The following is a 26,262-nucleotide window of genomic DNA, read 5'->3' on the forward strand; positions in this document are numbered from 1 at the left end:
GTGATGACGACGGAGAGCGACGGCGATGCAGCGGAGCCCGAAGAGGACGGTCCGGAACATTGGGGACAGGTGAGTGACCATCACCGGACCACATGGGGCACCTTAAATGGCTATCCGGCGGTAGCTGAAACAGTCTGTGCTGCCAGATAACCGTTTATGCGATGGCCCCGACATACAAAAGCATCGTATGTTGATGCTGCCTTCAATATTCGATGGCTTCTGAGAGATGTTGAAATTATCGTCTGGCGGGGCCATCGCAGGTCGGGGGATCACTGTATAGCGTTAATTAAATTGCTCGGTCAATGACGTATACGTAAAGAAAAATTCAAAAGTCCAAAATTGCCTTTTTGGCCATTTTTATAATACTCTAAAAAAAACTAATACAAAGCAATCAAAAAGTCACATCAAAACAAAAATGGTACCGATAAAAACTACAGACCACGGAGCAAAAAATTAGCTCTCATAGCGCCCTGTATGCGGAAAAACAAAAAAAGTTCTAGGGGTCAGAAGATGACAATTTTAAACATACTCATTTTGGTGCATGTAGTTTCTTATTTTTTTAAAGTAGTAAAACAAAATAAAACCTACATAAATTGGGTATCCTACAGAATAAAGATAAGGTGTCATTTTTACCATCAGTGCTCTGTGTAGAACCAAAACCGTTAAAAATGACAAAATGGCATTTTTTTTTTTTAAATTTTGTCCCACAAATGTTTTTTTTTTGATTTGTCATAGATTTTGTTGTGAAATGATTGATTTAATTACAAAATAAAATTGGTAGCGCATAAAACAAGCCTTCATATAGATCTGTAGCTGAAAAACTGAAAGCGTTATGATTTTTAGAAGGTGAGGAGGAAAAAAAATTGCAAAAAACTGAAAAATCCGGAGTCCTTCTAGTGTACCTATTATCTCCCCCAAATAATAAAAACTGTTGTGTTACTCAGTTCCTCACCCTGATCATGTACATCTTATTTTTGTGTTTAGCCCATATATATATATATATATATATATATATATATATATATAAACTCAATGGCCGTCATTAACTATTGCAAAGCCGAAATGTTTTGTTGGGTTGTTCGCCAGATCCTGTCGCATTGCGCCAGAAATTCTGTCTGCGCCAGATTGTGCGCCAGAATTTAAAAAGACCCGACTAACTCTCCATTTTGCCAAGAGAACCCAAAAAAGGGGCGTGGCCGCAGGGAAAAGGGGGCAGGTTTCAGAAAAGGGGCGCGTTCCCGACATTTTCACAAAAACCCAACATATTTACTAAGGTTTCCACAGAAAATGTGGTGGATTTGAGCTGAGGAAAACCCAACAGATCAGAGCATGTGTAAAAAAAAAAAAAAAAAAAAAAAAAAATGTAGGGAAAGTGGAAAATGTAGGGAAACCTTAGTAAATACCGTGGAAAATAAATTGTAGGGAATTAAAACCCACAAAGAAACCTACACTCCACTCTTAGTAGATAAGGGCCAATGTGTGTAACATGGTAACATATGGGGAGATTTATCATAATCTGTGCAGAAGAAAAGTTGCACAGTTGCCCATAGTAACCAATCAGATCGCTTCTTTCTCTTTTAACAAGGCCTCTGCAAAATGAAAGAATCGATCTGATTGGTTGCTATTGGCAACTGGACAACTTTTCCTCTGCACTGGTTATGATAAATCTCCCCCATAGTTAGTAAGGTTCAACCTATATCCCTAATGAGTCCCTACTGAGTTGATCCAGAGGAAGGCAAAAAACCCTCATCCTAGAGGTAAAAATTCCTTCCAGACTCCAAATATGGCATCAGAATAAATCTCTGGATCAAGGTTCTGTCCCTAAATATCTAGTATACATAACCAGCAATGTTATTATTATTCTCCAAAAAACCATCCAGACCCGTTTTGAACTCTGTGTGTATGTGTATATATATATAGATAGATAGATAGATAGATACATATATAGATATGTATAAAAAAAAAAAACATCCAAAAGGCTAAAGATATTTACATGAAACTTAGCACACATGTTACTTATATGTCAATAACAAACATAGGATGGGTAATTTAACCCTTACTCACCCCCATTTGTCAGGAGGGGGGGGGTTTGTTTAACCCTTTAACGACGCAGGACGTATATTTACGTCCTGCGCCGGCTCCCGCGATATGAAGCGACCCCGCATCACATCGCGTCGGTCCCAGCGCTCATCAACGGCCGGGACCCGCGGCTAATACCACACATCGCCGATCGCGGCGATGTGCGGTATTAACCCTTTAGAAGCGGCGGTCAAAGCTGACCGGCGCTTCTAAAGCGAAAGTGAAAGTATCCCGGATAGTCAGTAGGGCTGTTCGGGACCGCCGCGGTGAAATCGCGGCGTCCCGAACAGCTTGCAGGACACCGGGCCCTTACCTGCCTCCTCGGTGTCCGATCGGCGAATGACTGCTCCGTGCCTGAGATCCAGGCAGGAGCAGTCAAGCGCCGATAACGCTGATCACAGGCGTGTTAATACACGCCTGTGATCAGGATGAGAGATCAGTGTGTGCAGTGTTATAGGTCCCTATGGGAGCTATAACACTGCAAAAAAATTTTTAAAAAAAAAGTGTTAATAAAGATAATTTAACCCCTTCCCTAATAAAAGTTTGAATCACCCCCCTTTTCCCATAAAAAAAATAAAAGTGTAAATAAAAATAAACATATGTGGTATCGCCGCGTGCGTAAATGTCCGAACTATAAAAATATATTGTTAATTAAACCGCACGGTCAATGGCGTACGCGCAAAAAAATTCCAAAGTCCAAAAAAGCGTCTTTTGGTCACTTTTTATACCATTAAAAAATGAATAAAAAGGGATCAAAAAGTCAGATCAAAACAAAAATCGTACCGATAAAAACTTCAGATCACGGCGCAAAATATGAGGAGTCATACCGCCCCATACGTGGAAAAATAAAAAAGTTATAGGGGTCAGAAGAGGACATTTTTTAAACGTATACATTTTCCTGCATGTAGTTATGATTTTTTCCAGAAGTACGACAAAATCAAACCTATATAAGTAGGGTATCATTTTAATCTTATGGACCTACAGAATAAAGATAAGGTGTAATTTTTACCGAAATATGCACTGCGTAGAAACGGAAGCCCCCAAAATTTACAAAATGGCGTTTTTTCTTCGATTTTGTCGCACAATGATTTTTCCATTTCGTCGTGAATTTTTGGGTAAAATGACTAATGTCACTGCAAAGTAGAATTTGTGATGCAAAAAATAAGCCATAATATGGATATTTAGGTGGAAAATTGAAAGGGTTATGATTTTTAAAAGGTAAGGAGGAAAAAAACGGAAAAACCCTGAGTCCTTAAGGGGTTAAGGTCCCATACAAGTCTATGGGAAATATATGTTACTGCATAACTTCCAAACGGCTGGAGATATTTCGATAATGCTTGGTCACATGTTATTTATATGTCCACTTAAAATATAGGATAGTTAATTTAACCCTTAACTACCTCCATTTGTGAGTGTAAGGGTTTTTGTTTAAAGTCCCATGCAAATTAATGGGAAATGTATGTTCCCACATAACTTCCGTACGGCTGGAGATATTTCAATAATACTTGGTACACATATTACTTATATGTCAAATAAAAAAAATATGATAGTTAAATTAACCCTTACTTACACGCTTATATAAAAGATGTTTTTTTTGTTTCAAGTCCCATGCAAGTGTACGGGACTTCAAGTACCTTACTCCACAAGCTCCGCTCTGCATCTCCTGGTGAATGTGTCAATCCGGCTTGCAAGCCACACCCCATCTGACAGCCACGCCCACATTTTAATTTTTTTGTGCATTGGCCTGGCTTGCAAATCACGCCCAGTCCCACAAAGCCACGTTCCCTTCTATTTTCAGCTTACAATATCTTCATCACAAATCAGTCCCAACTGAGTACATGATATGAGGACGGTATATGAGGTCGGTATGGATAAGATGTCTGATCGCGGGGGTCCCGCCACTGCCTACCCCCTAGCATGCAGTACCCACCTGTAAGCACTGCAGGAAGCGCTGGAGGCTCTGTGTTATGCCTCCCGACCCCTGTGCGACATCACGCCCCGCCCCCTCAATGCAAGTCTATGGGAGGTGGCGTGATGGCAATGCATGCTAGATTGCGGGGGTCCCCAGCCACGGGACCCCCGCGATCAGACATCTTATCCCCTATCCTTTGGATAGGGGATAAGATGTCTTGGGGCCGGAGTACCCCTTTAAAGTCCCATGCAAATAAATGGGAAATGTATGTTCCCACATAACTTCCAAACGGCTGGAGATATTTCAATAATACCTGGTACACATATATTACTTATATGTCAAATAAAAATATATGATAGTTAAATTAACCCTTACGCACACCCTTTATATAAAAGATGGGTTTTTTGTTTAAAGTCCCATGCAAGTATATGGGACTTCCAGTACCTTGCTCTGCATCTCCTGGTGAATGTGCCAATCCGGCTTGCAAGCCACACCCCATCTCACAAAGATATGTCCACAGTTTAAGCCCCACCCCTTTTATTATCTACCTTTTTGTGCATCGGTCTGGCTTGCAAATCGCGCCCAGTCCCACAAAGCCACATCCCCTTCTATTTTCAGCTTACAAGATCTTCATCACAAATCAGTCCCACCTGAGGACAGGATATGAGGATGGGACATAAGGACGGGCTAGGAGGTTGAGATATGAGGACGGGATATGGGGTCGAGATATGACAATGGGCTATGGCGTTGGGATATGACAACAATATATGAGAACGGGATATGAAGTCAAAACCTTCCTTCTTTGTTGATTTTCCTCCCCAACAAGGATTAGGAAGGAAAAAACGGGCAATGCTGGGTACAGTATAATAAATATATATATATTAGCGCTGCACGATATGGGGAAAATGTGAGATTTTGGGCCAAGATATTGCGATTTTAATATAATAAAAAAATTGCGAAATCCCTGCCCCCCCCCCCCATTTCATGTCCAATCGCCTCCATTTCACATCTACCTACCCATTTTATGCCCACCGCCTATTTCACATCTCCCTCCGTCACATTCTCCTCCCCCCGTCACATTCTCCTCCCCCCGTCACATTCTCCTCCCCCCCGTCACATTCTCCTCCCCCCCGTCACATTCTCCTCCCCCCGTCACATTCTCCTCCCCCCCGTCACATTCTCCTCCCCCCGTCACATTCTCCTCCTCCCCCCGTCACATTCTCCTCCTCCCCCCGTCACATTCTCCTCCTCCCCCCGTCACATTCTCCTCCTCCCCCCCGTCACATTCTCCTCCTCCCCCCGTCACATTCTCCTCCTCCCCCCCCGTCACATTCTCCTCCCCCGCCCCCGTCACATTCTCCTCCCCCGCCCCCGTCACATTCTCCTCCCCCGCCCCCGTCACATTCTCCTCCCCCGCCCCCGTCACATTCTCCTCCCCCGCCCCCGTCACATTCTCCTCCCCCGCCCCCGTCACATTCTCCTCCCCCGCCCCCGTCACATTCTCCTCCCCCGCCCCCGTCACATTCTCCTCCCCCGCCCCCGTCACATTCTCCTCCCCCGCCCCCGTCACATTCTCCTCCCCCGCCCCCCGTCACATTCTCCTCCCCCGCCCCCGTCACATTCTCCTCCCCCGCCCCCGTCACATTCTCCTCCCCCGCCCCCGTCACATTCTCCTCCCCCGCCCCCGTCACATTCTCCTCCCCCGCCCCCGTCACATTCTCCTCCCCCGCCCCCGTCACATTCTCCTCCCCCGCCCCCGTCACATTCTCCTCCCCCCCCCGTCACATTCTCCTCCCCCCCCCCCGTCACATTCTCCTCCCCCCCCCCCGTCACATTCTCCTCCCCCCCCCGTCACATTCTCCTCCCCCCCCCGTCACATTCTCCTCCCCCCCCCGTCACATTCTCCTCCCCCCCCCGTCACATTTTCCTCCCCCCCCCCCCGTCACATTCTCCTCCCCCCCCCCCGTCACATTCTCCTCCCCCCCCCCCGTCACATTCTCCTCCCCCCCCCCCGTCACATTCTCCTCCCCCCCCCCGTCACATTCTCCTCCCCCCCCCGTCACATTCTCCTCCCCCCCCCCGTCACATTCTCCTCCCCCCCCCGTCACATTCTCCTCCCCCCCCCCCGTCACATTCTCCTCCCCCCCCCGTCACATTCTCCTCCCCCCCCCGTCACATTCTCCTCCCCCCCCCGTCACATTCTCCTCCCCCCCCCCGTCACATTCTCCTCCCCCCCCCCCCCGTCACATTCTCCTCCCCCCCCCCCGTCACATTCTCCTCCCCCCCCCCCGTCACATTCTCCTCCCCCCCCGTCACATTCTCCTCCCTCCCCCGTCACATTCTCCTCCCCCCCCCCGTCACATTCTCCTCCCCCCCCCCCCCGTCACATTCTCCTCCCCCCCCCCCCCGTCACATTCTCCTCCCCCCCCCCCCCGTCACATTCTCCTCCCCCCCCCCCCGTCACATTCTCCTCCCCCCCCCCCCCCCGTCACATTCTCCTCCCCCCCCCCCCGTCACATTCTCCTCCCCCCCCCCCGTCACATTCTCCTCCCCTCCCCTTTCTTTCACATCCCCCCCCCCTCTTCCCCTTCTGTCACATTCTTGTATTCTTTTTCCACTCACATTTTGTTATAGAGCCATTTTTTGAATTTTTAAAATAAGTAAAAGGAGAGAAATACCCCCAAAACTTGTAACCCAATTTCTCTCGAGTAAGGAAATACCTCATATGTGGATGTAAAGTGCTCTGTGGGTGCAATAGAGGGCTCAGAAGGGAAGGAGCAACAATGGGATTTTGGAGAGTGAATTTTGCTGAAATTGTTTTTGGGGGGCATGTCGCATTTAGGAAGCCCCCATGGTTCCATAACAGCAAAAAAAAAAAACACCTGGCATACTACTGGTTTTTCCCCAAATTGTACATTTTGACAAGGGTTAATAGGAGAAAATGCCCCCCCCCCCCCAAATTTGTAACCCTATTTCTTCTAAGTATGGAAATACCCCATGTGTGGACATCTGCACTGCGGGCGCACTACAATGCTCAGAATGGAAGGAGTCACATTTGGCTTTTGGAAAGCAAATTTTGCTGAAATGGTTTTTGGGGGGCATGTCCCATTTAGGAAGCCCCTATGGTACCTGAATAGCAAAAAAAAAAAAAACACATGGCATACTATTTTGGAAACTATACCCCTCAAGGAACGTAACAAGGGGTACAGTAAGCCTTAACACCCCACAGGTGTTTGACGACTTTTCGTTAAAGTCAGATGTGTAAATGAAAAAAAAAATGTCTTCACTAAAATGCTGGTTGCATTTTTACAAGGGGTAATAGGAGAAAATGCCCCCCACTTCACATATGTGGATGTGAAGTGCCCTGCGGGCGAACTACAATGCTCAGAAGAGGAGCGCCATTGAGCTTTTGGAGAGAGAATTTGTTCGGGGGCCATGTGCATTTGCAAAGTCCCCATGTGCCTCAACAGTGATCACCCCCCCACGTGTGGCCCCATTTTGGAAACTACACCCCTCATGGAATGTAATAAGGGGTGCAGTGAGCATTTACACCCCACTGGCGTTTCACAGATCTTTGGAACAGTAGCCTGTGCAAATGAAAAATTAAATTTTTCATTTTCTCAGACCACTGTTCCAAAAATCTGTCAGACACCTGTGGGGTGTAAATGCTCACTGTACCCCTTATTACATTATGTGACGGGTGTAGTTACCAAAATGGGGTCACATTGTCCATTGTTCTGGCACCATGGGGGCTTTGTAAACACACATGGCCTTCAATTCCAGACAAATTTTCTCTCCAAAAGCCCAACTTTACATCCACATATGGGGAATGTACTTACTCAACTTGAGGTCTTTTCCTATATTCCCTTGTGGAAATAAAAATTTAGGGTAACACCAGCATTTTAGTGAAACTGTGTAGGGCAAGCATGTCGAACTCAAAGGCTAACATGGGCCAAAAAAACAAGGTTTACGTTTTTATGTGGGCTGCATTCAAAAAAGGACGTAGTAACGCCGGCCCTTGAATTCTGGGAGCATGACGTGACGTGAGCGAACGTCAATACGAGGCCCCCACATTAGGTGCAGGATAGTTCCCACACATTAGGTGCAGTATAGTTCCCACACATTTGGTTGGCAGTAGGACTGCACGATATATCGCAACTGCAATCGAAGCGCGATAATTGCAGATTGTGATATGTCGATATTGGCCTTGGAAAAATGATGCAATTATTACTGCGGCCACGGGTTAACTGTCTCCGGCAGCGGCTGGTCTGACGGCTCTGGTTGTGCGGGTTTGAAGGCTTTCGTGGCGTTAGCGGTGGCAGCTCGCCCCGGCTTCACGTGTCCCAGCTGATTTTGTATGTACTGCTGCTCCAGCATCAGCTGATTGCCAGCGTGTGTGGAACGTTGCTCCTCCCAGCAGTGCCTAGCGCTGGGAGGAAGTGATTTAAAGTTCCTTCCTCCCAGTGCTCTATGGTGTTGTTATGGCAGCTGCATGGGAGGGAGCAACAGAACGTGGAGACAGAGCAGGGGAGGGGGGTGGAGCTGTGTGCGGGGGAGGGGATTGAGCTGTGTACCGAGCTGTGAACCGAGCTGTGTGTGTGGGAGGGGATTGAGCTGTGTACCGAGCTGTGGACGTCCTCGCTCTCCCCCTGCTTCCTGTGTAATGTAGAGCGGGGGTGTGAAGCTCAGGTGAGGAGGCTGAGCATGCAGGCGGCGGGAAGCGTGATTGTATATGTATGTAATGTATGATTAGGGGGGATATCAGTGGCGGGTGTATGTATGATGTTTGTATATGTATGGTGTGAGTGTATATATGATGTGTGTATGATGTCTGTGTGTATACATGATGTGTGTATATATGATATGTGTATGTCTGTGTATGTAATGTATGATTGGGTAGGGCAGCGGCGGGTGTATGTATGATGTGTGCATATGTATGGTGTGAGTGTATGTGTGATGTGTGTATGATGGATGTGTGTATGTGTATGGTGTCTGTGTATGTAATGTATGATGGGGGCAGCGGCGGGTGTATGTATGATGTGACTGTATGTATGAATGTAATGTATAATATAGGGGGCAGTGGCCGGTGTATGTATATGTGTGTGTATGCATTTATGTTTTGTACAGGGGCGGACTGACAAGTACTGCCCCCAGTTGTGGTATCTAATTTTTTAAATTTATTTTTAGTGGCTTCTGGCCACCCACACTAAATTGCACCACCAGAATACTGCCCCCTTCATACTCATGAGCCCCACGGATGCACGCAAACACGCCCAAACCAAAACTACAACTCCCAGCATGTTGCACCATAACCTGAACTGTAGAACTATAAAGTGTAACATGCTGGGAGTTGTAGTTTTGATTCTGGTCAGCTGCAGAGCCATAGGCTGCATCAGGGCATGCTGGGTGTTGTAGATACTAACTGCAATTCCCAGTATTCCTTGACACAGCCTATGGCTCTGCAGCTGACACGAACCAAAACTACAACTCCCAGCATGTTACACAATAACCTTAACTGTACTACTATACAGTGCAACATGCTGCAACACCCACACAACCATAGGCTGTATCAGGGCATCCTGGGAGTTGTAGTTATCTAGAAACTAAATGCAACTTCCAGCATTTTCTGACACATAAATTAGAGTAAATAAAATGCACCACATAAACTGGAGAAGCAGAACCCCCCCCAGTAACACAGCGGCGTTCAGTGTTTTCCAATCAAAAGACTCCGTGTATAAGTCCCTATGAAGACTGGAAAATAGTGATTAAAATATTTTAAAAAGTGCGTATATATGGGAATAAGCCCCTTTTCTAATAAAAGTTTTGATAATAAATGGTTCCGATAAAAACTACAGTTCACGGCACATCAGATTACCCTCATACATCCCTGTATATGGAAAAATTGGCGTTATAGGGGTCAGATGGGGGGGGGCTTGCCTCGGGTGTAAAAGGAGCTGCAGCTCTCCCGCCACTAATAGACTGGCACGCTGCGATCACTGTGGCCGCTATTAAACCATTAGATCACCTCTGTCTAAGTTGACAGCAGTGTCTAAAGGGATCTTATATCCATCCCTGGTGGTCTAGTGGGGGGGATCGTACTATTTTGGTTGAAATTATTTCATCTACCAGGATAAGTGGATTTTCTTGAGGGACAAGTAGATTGTGTTCCGCTTTAGTCCCTTGGACAAGTATTTTTTTTTTATTTTTTTTTTATTTCCACACCCCTGATGACATGAAATAGAGGAGGATTTAAATAAATGATTCCCCATTTCATGGCTATAGGAGGAGAATGGCTATAGAAGGGGGAGGGCTATATAACAGGAGGGGGATGGCTACAGGAGAAGAAGGTCTATAGTAGGGGAATGGGATATGTGAAATCATGGGAATGGATATAGTAGGGGAATGGGATATATGAAATAAGGAGAATGGCTTTATGAATTTTATATATCTATTCCCCTCATTTCATATAGCCCATTCCCCTCATGTTTTATAGCCCATTATCCTCCTTTAGCCATTCTCCTCATGTAATGTAGCTATTTCCCTCCTATAACCATTCCACTCCAATAGCCATTCCCCTCATGTAATATAGCCCATTCCACTTCTATAGCCCATTCCCAATTCATATAGCTATTTCCCTTCCTATAGCCAATCCCCCCCCCCCCCCACTTCATCTAGCCATTTCCTTCATAGTATAAGGTGAATGGCTATATAAAATGGGCGATTGGACATGAAATTGGGGGATTTCACCATCTGTTTATTATATCGCAATTGCATATCGAAATCGCAATATTTACCCCCATAATCGCAATTGCACATTTTCCCCAAATCGTGCAACCCTAGTTGGCAGTATAGTTCCCCCACATTAGGTTGGCAGTATAGTTCCCCCACATTAGGTTGGCAGTATAATTCCCCCCCCCCCCCCCCCCCCCCCCAATATTCGGGGCAGTATGTTCCCCCACAGACATACAGCCTTCAGCCATATACAGTGTATGGCTGGAGGCTGTATGCCTGTGTACTGTCCCACTTCAGTGGTCTGGCCACCAATCCTCCGGTCCGGCCATAGCAGTAGGTCCCGGGACCGGAGGAGCGGTGGTCTGAGCACCGAAGCTGATGTGCCGCTGGTCACTTAACATGCTGGCCAGCGCACGTCTTCCACCTCCATGTTTTGCTCCTCCGCGCCTCCGTTGCTATGGGCGCACGCACGGGACGTCAGTGATGTCCCGGCATGCGCTATCTCCCGGCAGCCCCTGTGTTTTTAAACCACTGAGAGTTGACTGGGGATGTCCTTAACAGTGATGGGGGGATCCGCCACTGCAGGGCAAGCACCGGCTCTGCCCGGGCCGCAAAAATATTCATTGTTGGCCGCATGTTTGACACCCATGGTGTAGGGATATATCTGGTGTTTTACCCTTTCTTTTGTGTTTGTAGTGTAGTGTTTTTAGGGTACATTTACACGTGTAGGTGTTTAAGCGAGTTTCCCGCTGGGAGTTTGAGCTGCAGCGGAAAATTTGCTGTATCTCAAACTTGCAGTGAGAAACTCGCTGTAATCCTGCCCGTGTGAATGTAGCCTGTACATTCACATGTGGGGGCGAACCTCCAGCTATTGCAAAACTACAACTCCCAGCATGCCCTTTGGCTATCATGTATGCAGGTTGTTGTAGTTATGCAACAGCTGGCGGCACACTGTTTGCAAAACACTCAGTTTGTTACTTAACTCAGTGTTTCGCAACCAGTGTGCCTCCAGCTGTTGCAAAAAATTACAACTGTCAGCATGCCCGGACAGCCAAAGGGCATGCTAGGACTTTTAGTTATGCAACAGTTGGAGGCATACTACTAAAACTCCCAGCATGCCCTTTGGTTGCCCGTGCATGCTGGGGATTGTAGTTATGCAACAACTGGAGGCACATTGGTTGCAAAACACTGGGAGTTTGTTACTTAACTCAGTGTTTCACAACCAGTGTGCCTACGGTCTATCAGTGCATGTTGGGAGTTGTAGTTTGTGACAGCTGGAGGCATACTGGTTGCGAACCACTGAGTTAGGTAACAAAATCTATATTTCGCAACCAGTGTGCCTTCAGTTGTTGCAAAACTATTACTCTTGGCATATACCCTTGAAAGAGTTATGATTTTTAAAAGTTAAAAAGGGACTTTGCAAATTTCCACGCTGGCACTTTTCTCTTTTTCTTGGGTGTTGGTGTTGCCAAGCACCTGCCGTGCTGTGGACGGGACGCTTTGTTGGGGAGCTGATCTATCCATTTGCTCTGCCATTTTTGTTATGATCGGACTTTTTGATTGATTTTTATTAATTTTTTTAATGGTATAAAAAGTGACCAAAAACACGCTATTTTGGACTTTGGAATTTTTTGTACGTTTACGCCATTGACCGTGCGGTTTAATTAACAATATATTTTTATAGTATGGACATTTACACACGCGGCGATACCACATGTGTATATTTATTTACATAGTTTTTTTTCTTTATGGGAAAGGTTTTTTTTTTTTTGCAATGTTATAGGCCCCATAAGGCTATAATATTGCACACACTGATTTCCTACATTGATCACTGCCATGCATTGATCAGTGTTATCGCCGCTCGACTGCTCCTGTCTGGATCTCAGGCACTGAGCATGCAGGTAGGGATCCTCCTGGTTTCCCGCAAGCTGTTTGGGACGCTGCAATTTCACTGCGGCGGTCCCAAACAGCCCGACTGAGCTGCCGAGATGTTTTCGGTTTCACTTCAGATGGGCGGTCAACTTTGATCACCGTGTCTGAAGGGTTAATACCGGGTATCACCACGATCGGTGATGTCTGGTATTAGCCGCGGGTCCCGTCCATTGATGGCCGCCGGGACCGATCCGATATGACGCAGGGTCACAGCATGACCCCGTGTTATATCGCGGGAGCCGGCGCAGGACGTAAATATACGTCCTGCGTCGTTAAGGTGTTAACCTCTTATTGACTCAGGACGTAAATGTACATCCTGTTGCGGTGGTACTTAACGCACCAGGATGTACATTTACATCCTATACATGACCCCCTCAGATGCCGTGATCAATACAGATCACGAAAATGGATGATCGGATCGCCTGCAGCGCTGCCATGGGGATCCGATCATCCAGCATGGCGGCTGGAGGTTCCCTCACTTGCCTCCGGACGTCTCCAGGGGTCTTCTTCTCTGGTCTGAGATCGTGCAGACCAGAGCACAAGATGACCGATAACACTGATCAGTGCTATGCCCTATGCATAGCACTGAACAGTATTAGCAATCAAGTGATTGCTATAGATAAAAAAATATATGTATATAAAATTAATAAACATATTTGGTATCACCACATGTGAAAATATCCAAACTATTAAACTATAATGTTAATGATCCAGTATGGTGAACAGCATGAACGTAAAAAAAAAGTCAATAATTGCTGCTTTTTTGTAATATTTTATTCCCAAAAAAATTTATAAAAAATGTATTAAAAGTTTAATATATGCAAATGTGGTATCAATAAAAAGTACAGATCACAAGCAAAAAATACCGCTGCTTATACGGAAAAAAGAAAAAGTAATAGGTCAGCAAAATAGAGATATTTTAACCCCTTAACAACGAAGGACGTATATTTACGTCCCCCGCCGGCATGCGCCATATGCCGCGGGGTCACGCGGTGTCCCCGCGTCATATCGGGTCAGTCCCGGCGGCTATCAACGGCCGGGATACGCGGCTAATGCAGGACATCACTGATGCCCTGCATGAACCCTTCAGACGCGGCGACCAGTGTGCCTCCAGCTGTTGCAAAAAACTACAACTGTCAGCATGCCCGGACAGCCAAAGGGCATGCTAGGACTTTTAGTTATGCAACAGTTGGGTTAATACCGGGTATCACCACTATCGGTGATGTCTGGTATTAGCCGCGGGTCCCGTCCATTGATGGCCGCCGGGACCGACCTGATATGACGCAGGGTCACAGCGTGACCCCGTGTTATATCGCGGGAGCAGGACATAAATATACGCCCTGCGTCGTTAAGGTGTTAACCCCTTATGGTGGTACTTAAGCTGACCGCCGCGTCTGAAGTGAAAGTGAAAGTATCCCGGGTGCTCAGTCGGGCTGTTCGGGACCGCCGCGGTGAAATCGCGACATCCCGAACAGCTTACCGGACACCGGGAGAGCCCTTACCTGCCTCCTCGGTGTCCGATCGGCGAATGACTGCTCCGTGCCTGAGATCCAGGCAGGAGCAGTCAAGCGCCGATAACACTGATCACAGGCGTGTTAATACACGCCAGTGATCTATATAGAAGATCAGTGTGTGCAGTGTTATAGGTCCCTATGGGAGCTATAACACTGCGAAAAAAAAAGTAAAAAAAAAAGTGTTAATAAAGATCATTTAACCCCTTCCCTAATAAAAGTTTGAATCACCCCCCTTTTCCCATAAAAAAAACCTGTAAATAAAAATAAACGTGGTATCGCCGCATGCGTAAATGTCCGAACTATAAAAATATATAGTTAATTAACCCCTTAAGGACTCAGGATTTTTCCGTTTTTGCACTTTCGTTTTTTCCTCCTTACCTTTTAAAAATCATAACCCTTTCAATTTTCCACCTAAAAATCCATATTATGGCTTATTTTTTGCGTCGCCAATTCTACTTTGCAGTGACATTAGTCATTTTACCCAAAAATGCACGGCGAAACGGAAAAAAAAATCATTGTACGACAAAATCGAAAAAAACCCGCCATTTTGTAACTTTTGGGGGCTTCCGTTTCTACGCAGTGCATATTTCGGTAAAAATTACTCCTTATCTTTATTCTGTAGGTCCATATAGTTAAAATGATACCCTACTTATATAGGTTTGATTTTGTCGCACTTCTGGAAAAAATCATAACTACATGCAGGAAAATTTATACGTTTAAAAATTTAATTTTCTGACCCCTATAACTTTTTTATTTTTCCACGTACGGGGCGGTATGAGGACTCATTTTTTGCGCTGTGATCTGAAGTTTTTATCGGTATGATTCTTGTTTTGATCGGACTTTTTGATCACTTTTTATTAATTTTTTAATGTTATAAAAAGTGACCAAAATACGCTTTTTTGGACTTTGGAATTTTTTTGCGCGTACGCCATTGACCGTACGGCTTAATTAATGATATATTTTTATAGTTCGGACATTTACGCACGCGGCGATACCACATATGTTTATTTATTTATTTTTTTACACTGTTTTATTTTTTTTATGGGAAAAGGGGGGTGATTCAAACTTTTATTAGGGAAGGGGTTAAATGACCTTTATTAACACTTTTCTTTAACTTTTTTTTTGCAGTGTTATAGGTCCCATAGGGACCTATAACACTGCACACACTGATCTCCTATGCTGATCACTGGCGTGTATTAACACGCCTGTGATCAGCATTATCGGCGCTTGACTGCTCCTCCCTGGATCTCAGGCACGGAGCAGTCATTCGTCGATCGGACACCGAGGAGGCAGGTAAGAGCCCTCCCGGTGTCCGATCAGCTGTTCGGGACGCCGCGATTTCACCGCGGCGGTCCCGAACAGCCCGACTGAGCAGCCGAGATACTTTCAGTTTCACTTTAGAAGCGGCGGTCAGCTTTGACCGCCGCTTCTAAAGGGTTAATACCGCACATCGCCGCGATTGGCGATGTGTGGTATTAGCCGCGGGTCCCGGCCGTTGATTAGCGCCGGGACCAACACGATATGATGCGGGATCGCGGCGCGATCCCGCTTCATATCACGGGAGCCGGCGCAGGACGTAAATATACATCCTGCGTCGTTAAGGGGTTAAACCGCACGGTCAATGGCGTACGCGCAAAAAAATTCCAAAGTCCAAAAAAGCGTATTTTGGTCACTTTTTATACCATTAAAAAATGAATAAAAAGTGATCAAAAAGTCCGAACATACCGCACTGTGCGTGGAAAAATAAAAAACTTATGGGGGTCAGAAGAGGACGTTTTTAAACATATAAATTTTCCTGCATGTAGTTATGATTTTTTCCAGAAGTACGACAAAATCAAACCTATATAAGTAGGGTATCATTTTAACCTTATGGACTTACAGAATAATGATAAGGTGTCATTTTTACCGAAATATGCACTGCGTAGAAACGGAAGCCCCCAAAATTTACACAATGGCATTTTTTCTTCGATTTTGTCGCACAATGATTTTTTTTTTCCGTTTCGCCGTGGATTTTGGGGTAAAATGACTGATGTAATTACAAAGTAGAATTGATGGCGCAAGAAATAAGCCATCATATGGATTTTTAGGTGGAAAATTGAAAGGGTTATGATTTTTAAAAGGTAAGGAGGAAAAAACGAAAATGCAAAAACTGAAAAATCCTTAAGTCCTTAAGGGGTTAAATGTACAAAAATTATTATTTTTTTTTTAAAGCGGTACAATAATAGAAAAGTATGTAATCATGGGTATCATCATCATCATCGATCCAAAGAATAAAGAAAACATGTCATTTTTAAATTGTACAGCGTGAAAACGAAGCCTTCCAAGATTTGCAGGTTTTCTTTTCAATTTCCCTACATAAATAGTATTTTTTTGGTTGCGCCATATATTTTATGGTAAAATGAGTAATGTTGTTAGGACAACTGGTCGCACAAAAACAAGCCCTCATACTAGTCTGTGGATTAAAATATAAAAGAGATATGATTTTTAGAAGGCAAGGAGGAAAAAATTAAAACATAAAAATTCAATTTGCTGAGCCCTTAAGGCCAAAATGGGCGGAGTCCTTAAAGGGGTACACCCGTGGAAAACTTTTTTTTTTAAATCAACTGGTGCCAGAAAGTTAAACAGATTTGTAAATTACTTCTATTAAAAAAATCTTAATCCTTCCATTACTTTTTTAGGGCCTGTGTACTGAAGAGAAATCCAAAAAAGAAATACATTTCCTCTGATGTCATGACCACAGTGATCTCTGCTGACCTCTGCTGTCCATTTTAGGAACTGTCCAGAGCAGGAGAAAATCCCCATAGCAAACATATGCTGCTCTGGACAGTTCCTAAAATGGACAGCAGAGGTCAGCAGGGAGCACTGTGGTCATGACATCAGAGGAAATGTATTTCTTTTTTTGATTTCTCTTTAGTATACAGCCCATAAAAAGTACTGGAAGGATTAAGATTTTTTTAATAGAAGTGATTTACAATTCTGTTTAACTTCTGGCACCAGTTGATTTAAAAAAAAAAAAAAAGTTTTCCACGGGAGTACCTCTTTAAAATATTCCTCTTCTGATCCCTAGAACACTTATTTTTTTCGTATACGGGGCTGTATGAGGGCAAATTTTTTATTTTTATTTGATCTGTAGTTTTTTATCTGTAGCATTTTGTTTATTTGGGACATATTTTTTGCTATATGAAGTGACTAAATATCAACAATTCTGGACTTTGGTATTTTTTTCACGTTTATACAATTCACTGTGCGGTTTCATTGTTAAAATTTAATGACCATACCAAATATCTTTATCTATGTTTACATCAGTCATGTCAGCTGTTGTGCCGCGGAGGTCCCATTCAGCACTATGAGCTAGCCGGCACATGTATTTTTAGACTTTAGATGCTGAAATCATCTTTGCTACATCTAAAGGGTTATTGTTGGACATCAACAACCAATATACTCATCAAATATCAAGCACGCTTCATACAACCTGACCATATGTGTATTAAGGTGCTAATTTTATATGATCCATGAACAGCTTTTCTTTATTAGTAAATTGTAAGAGTAAGTTCACACTGCAGAATCGCCGTCCGAAGATATTTCATATTGGAGACTCGTCTGAGTGGCTTTTACTGAACTTTGGCTCTAGGACTGTGCGGACCATTGATGGCAGTGCAGTCAATGTTTATTTAGCAGAAATGTTTATTTTTTTCGGCATTGGGAGTAAATGTGTTTCCTGGTGCCTTGGTACTTAATGCACCAGGACGTACATTTACGTCCTGTAAATAAAGTGCGTTCAGGAGCTGCGATCGCTTTGTGCACAGCAGGCCACGGCTTCTGGACGACCAAACAAGTAGATTGCAGATCGCAATGATCACTACTATGCTATTGCATAGTACTGAACAGTATTAGCAATCAAGTGATTACATTTTTATGTCCTCATAGCAATATAGCAAAGTCTGTAACAAAATTGTACAATTATTGTGCAGACAGGGCTGCATGAACAATTTGCAGGATTGTTGTTATTTGTGCATTTGTACATGGGAAATGTGCGGCTGACTGATTTTTTGAGGATGCAAGATCCCAGCGATCAGCCAATGAATCTTTGCTTGTTTGTCAGCTGATCATTGGGTCTTTTTAGACATTCTGCAGCCTGTGATATTTTTTTTTCTCTTAGTCCGTTCCATAACTGGTTTTGGCTAGAAATAATGATCAAAATATTGTGTGTGAGCCCAGTCTAAGGTAACTTGTGTTTAGCTAACAGCGTCTTATTTGAATGGCTACCTTTTGACTGTAAGCTCTTATGTTCATGGTATATCAAGTTGTATCTTATATCCTATGGTTTCAGCGATTTGTTTCTCAACAATTTTTACATATCCAATCCATGCACAGCAGTGGGCCTTCAACTGAAAAGCTGCTGAATGTGCCTGTTCTATTACAGGGGCCCTCACAATCACTACTACACTGTGGTCTTTTCATATTATTTTTTCTGCTCAGTTTCACTGCTGTACAGTGAATAGGGCTGTGTTACAGATCCCTGCACAGCAGTGCTCTAGGACATTTGCCTTGACTCTTTCAATTTAGGAATGATAAGAAATTGATTTGGAAAATAATTCTGGGTAAAGTGAGATCTAGCAAAAAACGTTTTTTTCACCCTATACTTACCTTTCACTCTGTCCCCGCAGCCCATGATATTGCTGCTTCCTTGTCCTCCGTACTTATCTTTCTGGTGCTTGGGCTCAGCAGGTCAGACTGCGTTTCAGGCAATCATTGGCTAAGGTGAAAAACTGCTGTGACCAATGATTGGCTGAGCGACATTGAGACATAATGTGCCCCAGCACAGGAAGTGAAGTTTACTAAACACCTTTTTGCCGGATAACCCCTTTATTTATTTGCAGTGTCCAATGTAAATCTGTGGGCAACTATGATCTAATGCTATGTTACTTACATTCATTCCTTTACTTTTTTTTTTTTTTTTTTTAAATAGCTGTCTGATAATGTTATCAACCGTATGAGAGAACCGACTTCTCCTTCTACCAGACCACCACCACCTGTACAGCCAAAGCTTCCTACTGAACAGCCCATTTCTAGTAGTTATGCAGGTATGTGTATGTCTTCTGTAAAACCTCATTGATCTAGAATTCTTAATACTGGGGTTCACAATGATGTCACCTGAGCCGCCTTTCCTTTGTTTATTGCCTTATACCAGTTGTTTTGAGCCACATTTGACTTGAGTCACATTTGAATTTTCTACAGTGTGGCTAGCCATATATACTTTATAACCAATAAATTGTCACATCAACAATAAAAAGAATACTCCCCACGAAAACATACATATATATATATATATATATATATATATATATATATATATATATATATATATATAATTTTTTTTTTTTTTTTTTTTTTTTAATCAACTGGTGCCAGAAAGTTAAACAGACTTGTAAATTACTTCTATAAAAAAATCTTAATCCTTTCTGTACTTATCAGCTGCTGTATGCTCCACAGCAAGTTCCTTTCTTTTTGAACTTCCTTTCTGTCTGACCACAGTGCTCTCTGCTGACACCTCTGTCACTTTTAGTAACTGTCCAGAGTAGGAGCAAATCCCCCATAGCAAAACTATCCTGCTCTGGAAAGTTCCTAAAATGGACAGAGCACTGTGGTCAGACAGAAAGGAAATTAAAAAAAGAAAAGAACTTCCTGTGGAGCATACAACAGCTGATAAGTACAGGAAGGATTAAGATTTGTAATAGAAGTCATTTACAAATCTGTTTAACTTTCTGGCACCAGTTGATTAAAAAAAAATGTTTTCCAGGGGAGTACCCCTTTTAACAACATTACAGACATAGCCTATTCCCAGAACAGTGCCAATTTTAGTGGTGTAATATCAGTATGTCTATTTTAACATTAAAAGTTAAAAACAAATAGTTTTGTGTTTCTTTACATTTAATCAGTAAAATTTTGCTCTTCAACACCATTTTTAGATGGTCACATTTGTTTTAGAAAAACGTTGCAACAATTACTAGTATAATCAAATGTAAAGAAATGTTTTAGTATATCTTATTAAAGAAAAAAATACCTCTTTCTACTGCTTTCCTGTTCCTCTACCCAATCTAATCATTTTCTCTGTAAAACAAAGAGGAGATGGACCATCAGCTCACTGAGGGATTAGAGACATGCCGTCCATAGAATTCTATAAAGAGGGCAGGAGTGTGGAAATGAAAAAAATAAATAAATGCAATTTCACTTTTTGGTCAAACTTACATGTTATTTTGATACTCTAGGTCGGCTTGATTACAGCAATAGCCAATACAAAATATATTTATTTTTTATTTATTCTTATTATGTTTGCATGTTTTTTATATGGGAAATGGGGAAGAGGGGGGGGCGCAATCCACCCCACTAGACCACTAGGGATGGTTAAACGGTACCTTTTGACACTGCTGTTAGCTTTGACAACAGCAATCTAAAGGGATAATAGATGGCTGTGGTGATTGCTGCATGCCAGCTATTAGCAGCGGCCCCTGGCTACAGGGATCAGCTGGGGGCCGCTGGGTATGGAGCGGGCACGAATAAGGAGCCTGCTCCATACACCCTGAGCGCAGCCATAATAAATTAGAGGGAGAAGTCGGTCTGGCCCCGCTTGCCCGAAGCAGGTCTAAGTGCATGAAAAATTCACCTGCCCAACGCCCAGAGCTGCAAGTTCCGAACGTTTGGCGATGGGATTTCTTTATCCCTGGAGAGGATTCAATAAGAGGAAGAGGAGGGAGGTCGCTGGATTCACGTGTTACATATTCATGTTTGCACACCGAAGTCAAGGGATCACAGAGCGTGCATGCAGTATGTAAAATTGGGTTGAAGCAGTGAAAGTTCCAGTCACAGTGGGTGAATGTATGACATATAATATCCTTATGCACACTCCAAGACTGAATGCTGTGTCGCAAAATGATACAGTTCTAAAGTTTGTCACCAATGTGAAAAGTTTGAAAAGCTCCGGCTTGTGCTGCTCGTTCCTGTTATACCCTGCTCAAAAAAATAAAGGGAACACTATAATAAAGATAACACATTCTAGATCTGAACGAATTAACTAATCGTATGAAATACTTTCGTCTTTACATAGTTGAATGTGCTGGCAACAAAATCCCACAAAAATTATCAATGGAAATCAAATTTATCAACCCATGGAGGTCTGGATATGGAGTCACACTCAAAATCAAAGTGGAAAACCACACTACAGGCTGATCTAACTTTGATGTAATGTCCTTAAAACAAGTCAAAAAGAGGCTCAGTAGTGTGTGTGGCCTCCACGTGCCCGTATGACCTCCCTACAACGCCTGGGCATGCTCCTGATGAGGTGGGGGATGGTGGTCTCCTGAGGAATATCCTCCCAGACCTGGACTAAAGCATCCGCCAACTCCTGGACAGTCTGTGGTGCAACGTGGCATTGGTGGATGTGCTCAATCGGATTCAGGTCTGGGGAACGGGCAGGCCAGTCCATAGCATCAATGCCTTCCTCTTGCAGGAACTGCTGACACACTCCAGCCACATGAGGTCTAACATTGTCTTGCATTAGGAGGAACCCAGGGCCAACCGCACAAGCATATTGTCTCACAAGGGGTCTGAGGATCTCATCTCCGTACCTAATGGCAGTCAGGCTACCTCTGGCAAGCACATGGAGCGCTATGCGGCCCCCAAAGAAATGCCACCCTACATCATTACTGACCCACCGCCAAACCGATCATGCTGGAGGATGTTGCAGGCAGCAGAACGTTCTCCAGGGCATCTCAAGACTCTGTCACGTCTGTCACATGTGCTCAGTGTGAACCTACTTTCATTTGTTGCCTGCTGGATGTAATTTTGCAGGGCTCTGGCAGTGCTCCTCCTTGCACAAAGGCGGAGTTAGCGGTCCTGCTGCTGGGTTGGTGCCCTTCTATGGCCTCCTCCATGTCTCCTGATGTACTGGCCTGTCTCCTGGTAGCGCCTCCATGCTCTGGACACTACGCTGACAGACACAGCAAACCTTCTTGCCACAGCTCGCATTGATATGCCATCCTGGATGAGCTGCACTACCTGAGCCACTTGTGTGGGTTGTAGACTCCGTCTCATGCTACCACTAGAGTGAAAGCACCGCCAGCATTCAAAAGTGACCAAAACATCAGCCAGGAAGCAAAGGAACTGAGAAGTGGTCTGTGGTCACCACCTGCAGAATCACTCCTTTATTGCGGGTGTCTTGCTAATTGTCTATAATTTCCACCTGTTGTCTGTTCCATTTGCACAACAGCATGTGAAATTGATTATCAATCAGTGTAGCTTCCTGAGTGGACAGTGTGATTTCACAGAAGTGTGATTGACTTCGATTTTACATTGCGTTGTTTAAGTGTTCCCTTAATTTTTTTTGAACAGTGTATAATGTCCTCCATGTTGCTGATGATGCTGCTTCTGAGGCCTATCATAGATCAGGTTATATTTCTATACTTCCTCTGTTAAGATAAAACTTGAGCTTTCATTTTTTACTGTGGGAAAAACCCAACAGTTTTTGTTTTCAGTTTTTATTTATTACCCCATTGTGGCAGATTGTATAGGATTGCCACATATGGTATACTGCAAAGTGTAGTCACTAAAGCAGTGGCTTGAATCAGATCGCATCTTCTTCTTTTCTAAGACCTCCCAGAAAATGAAAGCTGTGACTATTTACTGTTCTAGACAACTGCTCCGGTTTTCTTTCCAATCGCACAACATCCGTTTAATGTTTTCTGTAGTTAGGTTTGATCACCACGTGTTCTACCAAGTGTCTGCATAAGTAAATGAAATTTGCATGGATGTCAGTAGTGAGCCCATGGAATAAGAAACGCTGTGTGATTTGAGAGGCTGCTGAAGAGTTTACTTTGTATAGTGAATGCCATAGACATGAGCAATAGAGAAGCCTCTCACTTTCTATAAGAGAGGAGTCTTGGGATTTGGAGGACCTGGGAGCTCTTGTGTAGAATTGTTTGCCAAACTACTCATTGTTTCAGAGATGCTCTTTCTTAATATTTGGTATTTGCAGCTGCTGAGTTTTTTTTTTTACAATCTGACACATCAGGCTCACAATTTAATGTTTTCCATTGCTTTTTATTCCCCATATGTTCTTCTGTGTAACCACGCAGAAGGCAAGCACTCAGATTATCCAAGAGGCATCTGTACTTTCCATGCTGAATGTGTAATTAGTTTGATCTCCTTCTGTAGAGCTTTATTTACAGCATTTATGAAAATGTGACCTTTTGCAGTTTTGGCAAAGTTTATGGCTTATTGATGTGCCGTCTCTTATTTTTTTATTAATCTTTTTTCCTTCATATTATATCAGTAACATAATTAATTTTCCTAGTTTTATTTTGTGTGAAGTATTGTTTCTTAACTCCTTCCTAGACAATCATCCTCCATGACAATACAGAGGGGGCTGACGCCATATCCTATAGGACCAGGAAAGGATACGTTTATTTTTTCTGTTTCTATGGGGCATGGCAGAAAGATCTCCTTGCAGCTCCTAGACTGGGATTGCTAGGAAAGGGGTGTATGTGTGTACGTTGCTTGGGTTGCATTTTGGTCACTACAGATGTGAGCAACAGAGACTGGGAAGGATTTGGATTTTGCCAGAATTATCAGGGAATCTGGTAAATGGTTTAGTTCTCTTCATATTACAGAGAACTTTATGCCGTATGGCAGACTCTGAATGTAGCAGGAACAATCATCCACTAGGCTCACATCCTGGTTTATTCAGGTTAACATAACCATGGTACCATTGCTACGTCATCAGGGTCTTTCAGGCCGGGAAATCTTCAAAAACTAGCTCTCTAAATGTTTTCCAGGATGGAAAAGCATGTGGCCTCTCTATCTTCACGAAAATCTCAGAGAGGCAAAAGCGAAGCCCGAAGGTCTGAGAGACATGGCGCTGACCAGAAGAGCGACCCAGCACTAGCCGGAAGTGATGTGCCGGCTCCCATACAGTACTTAAAGCGCGCGACAACAATACATGGCGTCAGACCACGCCAGCGCCGCAACACACAGGAATCCTTACCAGTATCTCTTGCACCCTTCAGCAATTGATGAGTGCTGTTAAGACATTTGGACCTGAGGAAGGCACTTTGTATGTGCCGAAACGCGTTGTCCTTCTTGCAAATAAAAACCACTTGTCCTGTGCTGGCTTGAGTCTCTCCGTTTTGTGATCTCCTAAGCAGAGCCTCATAAGACCGCTTTTGCCTCTCTTTGAGATTTTCATGTCGTAAATACTGGCTCTTCCTGCTAAGAGTCCAGTTCCGATCTGAGTGCAGCAGCTTACTTATACCTCAACCCACCGATTCTCCACAGAGACTTGCACCAACGGGTGAGTAATTTCACCCAGGTGCGGTGGAGGGCTCTATAGATCTTTTACCTGTTACAAAGGGAGCGCCCCCTGTTTCTCGTTTTTATTCTCTTTTATTTCTGAGCCTCTCTATCTTGGCAGTCCACTTGAAAGACTTTCAAAATCGCCAGGCCGAATATCTAAGCAGACGAGATGTCTCTTTCTATTTAAAAACAAAAAGATGGGGAGTTCATCATTGCCATGCACCCAGAGTTGACTTCTGGCACCATATGTGGGAATGTATGTATATTGTTCAGTTTTGGATGGAAGTCCTGCAGCTTTTGGCCACATTAATCCAGCCTCTTGCCCCCCCCGCTATCATCTCATTTGCTTGTTTGGGGTCCTTGATGAGGCAGTCTGGTCCCATCCTGTTCGTGTTCTACTTAGAGAATCTTATTTCATGGCTCGCATGACTGTGGCTCTTTGTTGGATGGATCCCAGACTATGCTGGGCGGTTTACCGGTTCATACCAAATATCGAAATTTTTGTCCTGCACGATATGAAGTTTGCCCATACCGCAATACCGGTTGGGCCCCCCTCGACTGTAGCGTGCTGTCCCCACATCGGGTAACTAATCATATGTCACCCGCGAGCGCTGTTCTGCTTTTCTTCTGCCCCCCCCCAATGAATTGTCAGCTGCGCTGTCCCCACATCATGTCACCCGCAAGGGCTTCTCTACTCATCCTCCTATGAGTTGTGGGCCGCCGGCGCTAGTAATCTGTACTGTACTACAAATAACGTTGCCCGGGCTGCAAAAATAAACAAAATAAACTTTGTAACTCACCTTCTGACGTTCCCCGTTACCGGCCTCACGGTCCCTCCGCTGCGGTCCTGGGGATGGGAACGTCACAGAGCCGTCAGCCTATCACCGGCCGCAGTGATGTCCCGCTTCGGCCGGCGATAGGCTGAGCCCACTGTCATGTAAGGAGCTGGCTGGCTTCACCGGCTCCAGCGATGACCTTCCTGTCCCAAGGAAACAGCAAGAGGACTGCAGCACAGAACAGTGAAGACAGTACCAGAGCAATGGGGGAACGTAGGCAGGTTAGTTAAAGTTTATTTTGTGTATTTTTGCAGCCCGGGAAACGTTATTTGTAGTACAGTACATATTTCTAGTGCCGGCGGCCCGCAACTCATAGGAGGATGAGCAGAGAAGCGCTTGCGGGTGACATGATGTGGGGACAGCGCAGCTGATAATTCATTAAATTCATTTCAGGGGGGTGTTGGAAGAGAAGCAGCACCCAGGACACATGGGGGGGGGGGGGGGGGTCAATACCGTTAAATACCGTGGAACCACCATCACTTACAAAAATACCGTGATACACGTTTTTGCTCATACCGCCCAACTTCCATATGACTTTCCTCCAATTCCTCTACTTCAGAGTGTTGCATAATCTCCAGAGCGAGGCCTCTCTTCAAATCCTAGTTACTCCACTATGGCCAAAGAGATGCTGGTTTGGCTTCATAAACAAACTGAACATAGAGAGCCCCTTCTTTTTCCTTGCAGGACAGACATTCTATATCGAGGTCTAGAAAATTTTCATTTGTCAGCTTGACTTTTTGCCAGGAAACACTAATGTCTTCTATATCAAGATTTTGAAGACCTTCTGCTCATGGTGCAGCTCAGATCCTTCACATTTGTTTCATACAGAGGTAGCAGAAAATCCTGAATTTTCTTTAGTAGGGAATTGAAAGAGGTTGAAGACAAGGCACCTTTTAGGGTTTAAGGTAAC

The 26,262-nt window shown here is 44.2% G+C and overlaps 1 protein-coding gene across 1 annotated transcript in view; it reads left to right on the top strand.

Moving 5' to 3' along the window:
- The window catches only part of CHCHD3 (coiled-coil-helix-coiled-coil-helix domain containing 3), a 238,911-nt gene that overhangs the window by 1,880 nt on the left and 210,769 nt on the right, over positions 1-26,262 (top strand). The window contains exon 2 of the mRNA XM_056573182.1: positions 19,139-19,253. Within this exon, the coding sequence (XP_056429157.1) occupies positions 19,139-19,253 (115 nt within the window). The remainder of the gene's footprint in view (positions 1-19,138; positions 19,254-26,262) is intronic.

This window comes from Hyla sarda, chromosome 4 (assembly GCF_029499605.1).
Source record: "Hyla sarda isolate aHylSar1 chromosome 4, aHylSar1.hap1, whole genome shotgun sequence".
Classification (NCBI taxonomy): Eukaryota; Metazoa; Chordata; class Amphibia; order Anura; family Hylidae; genus Hyla; species Hyla sarda.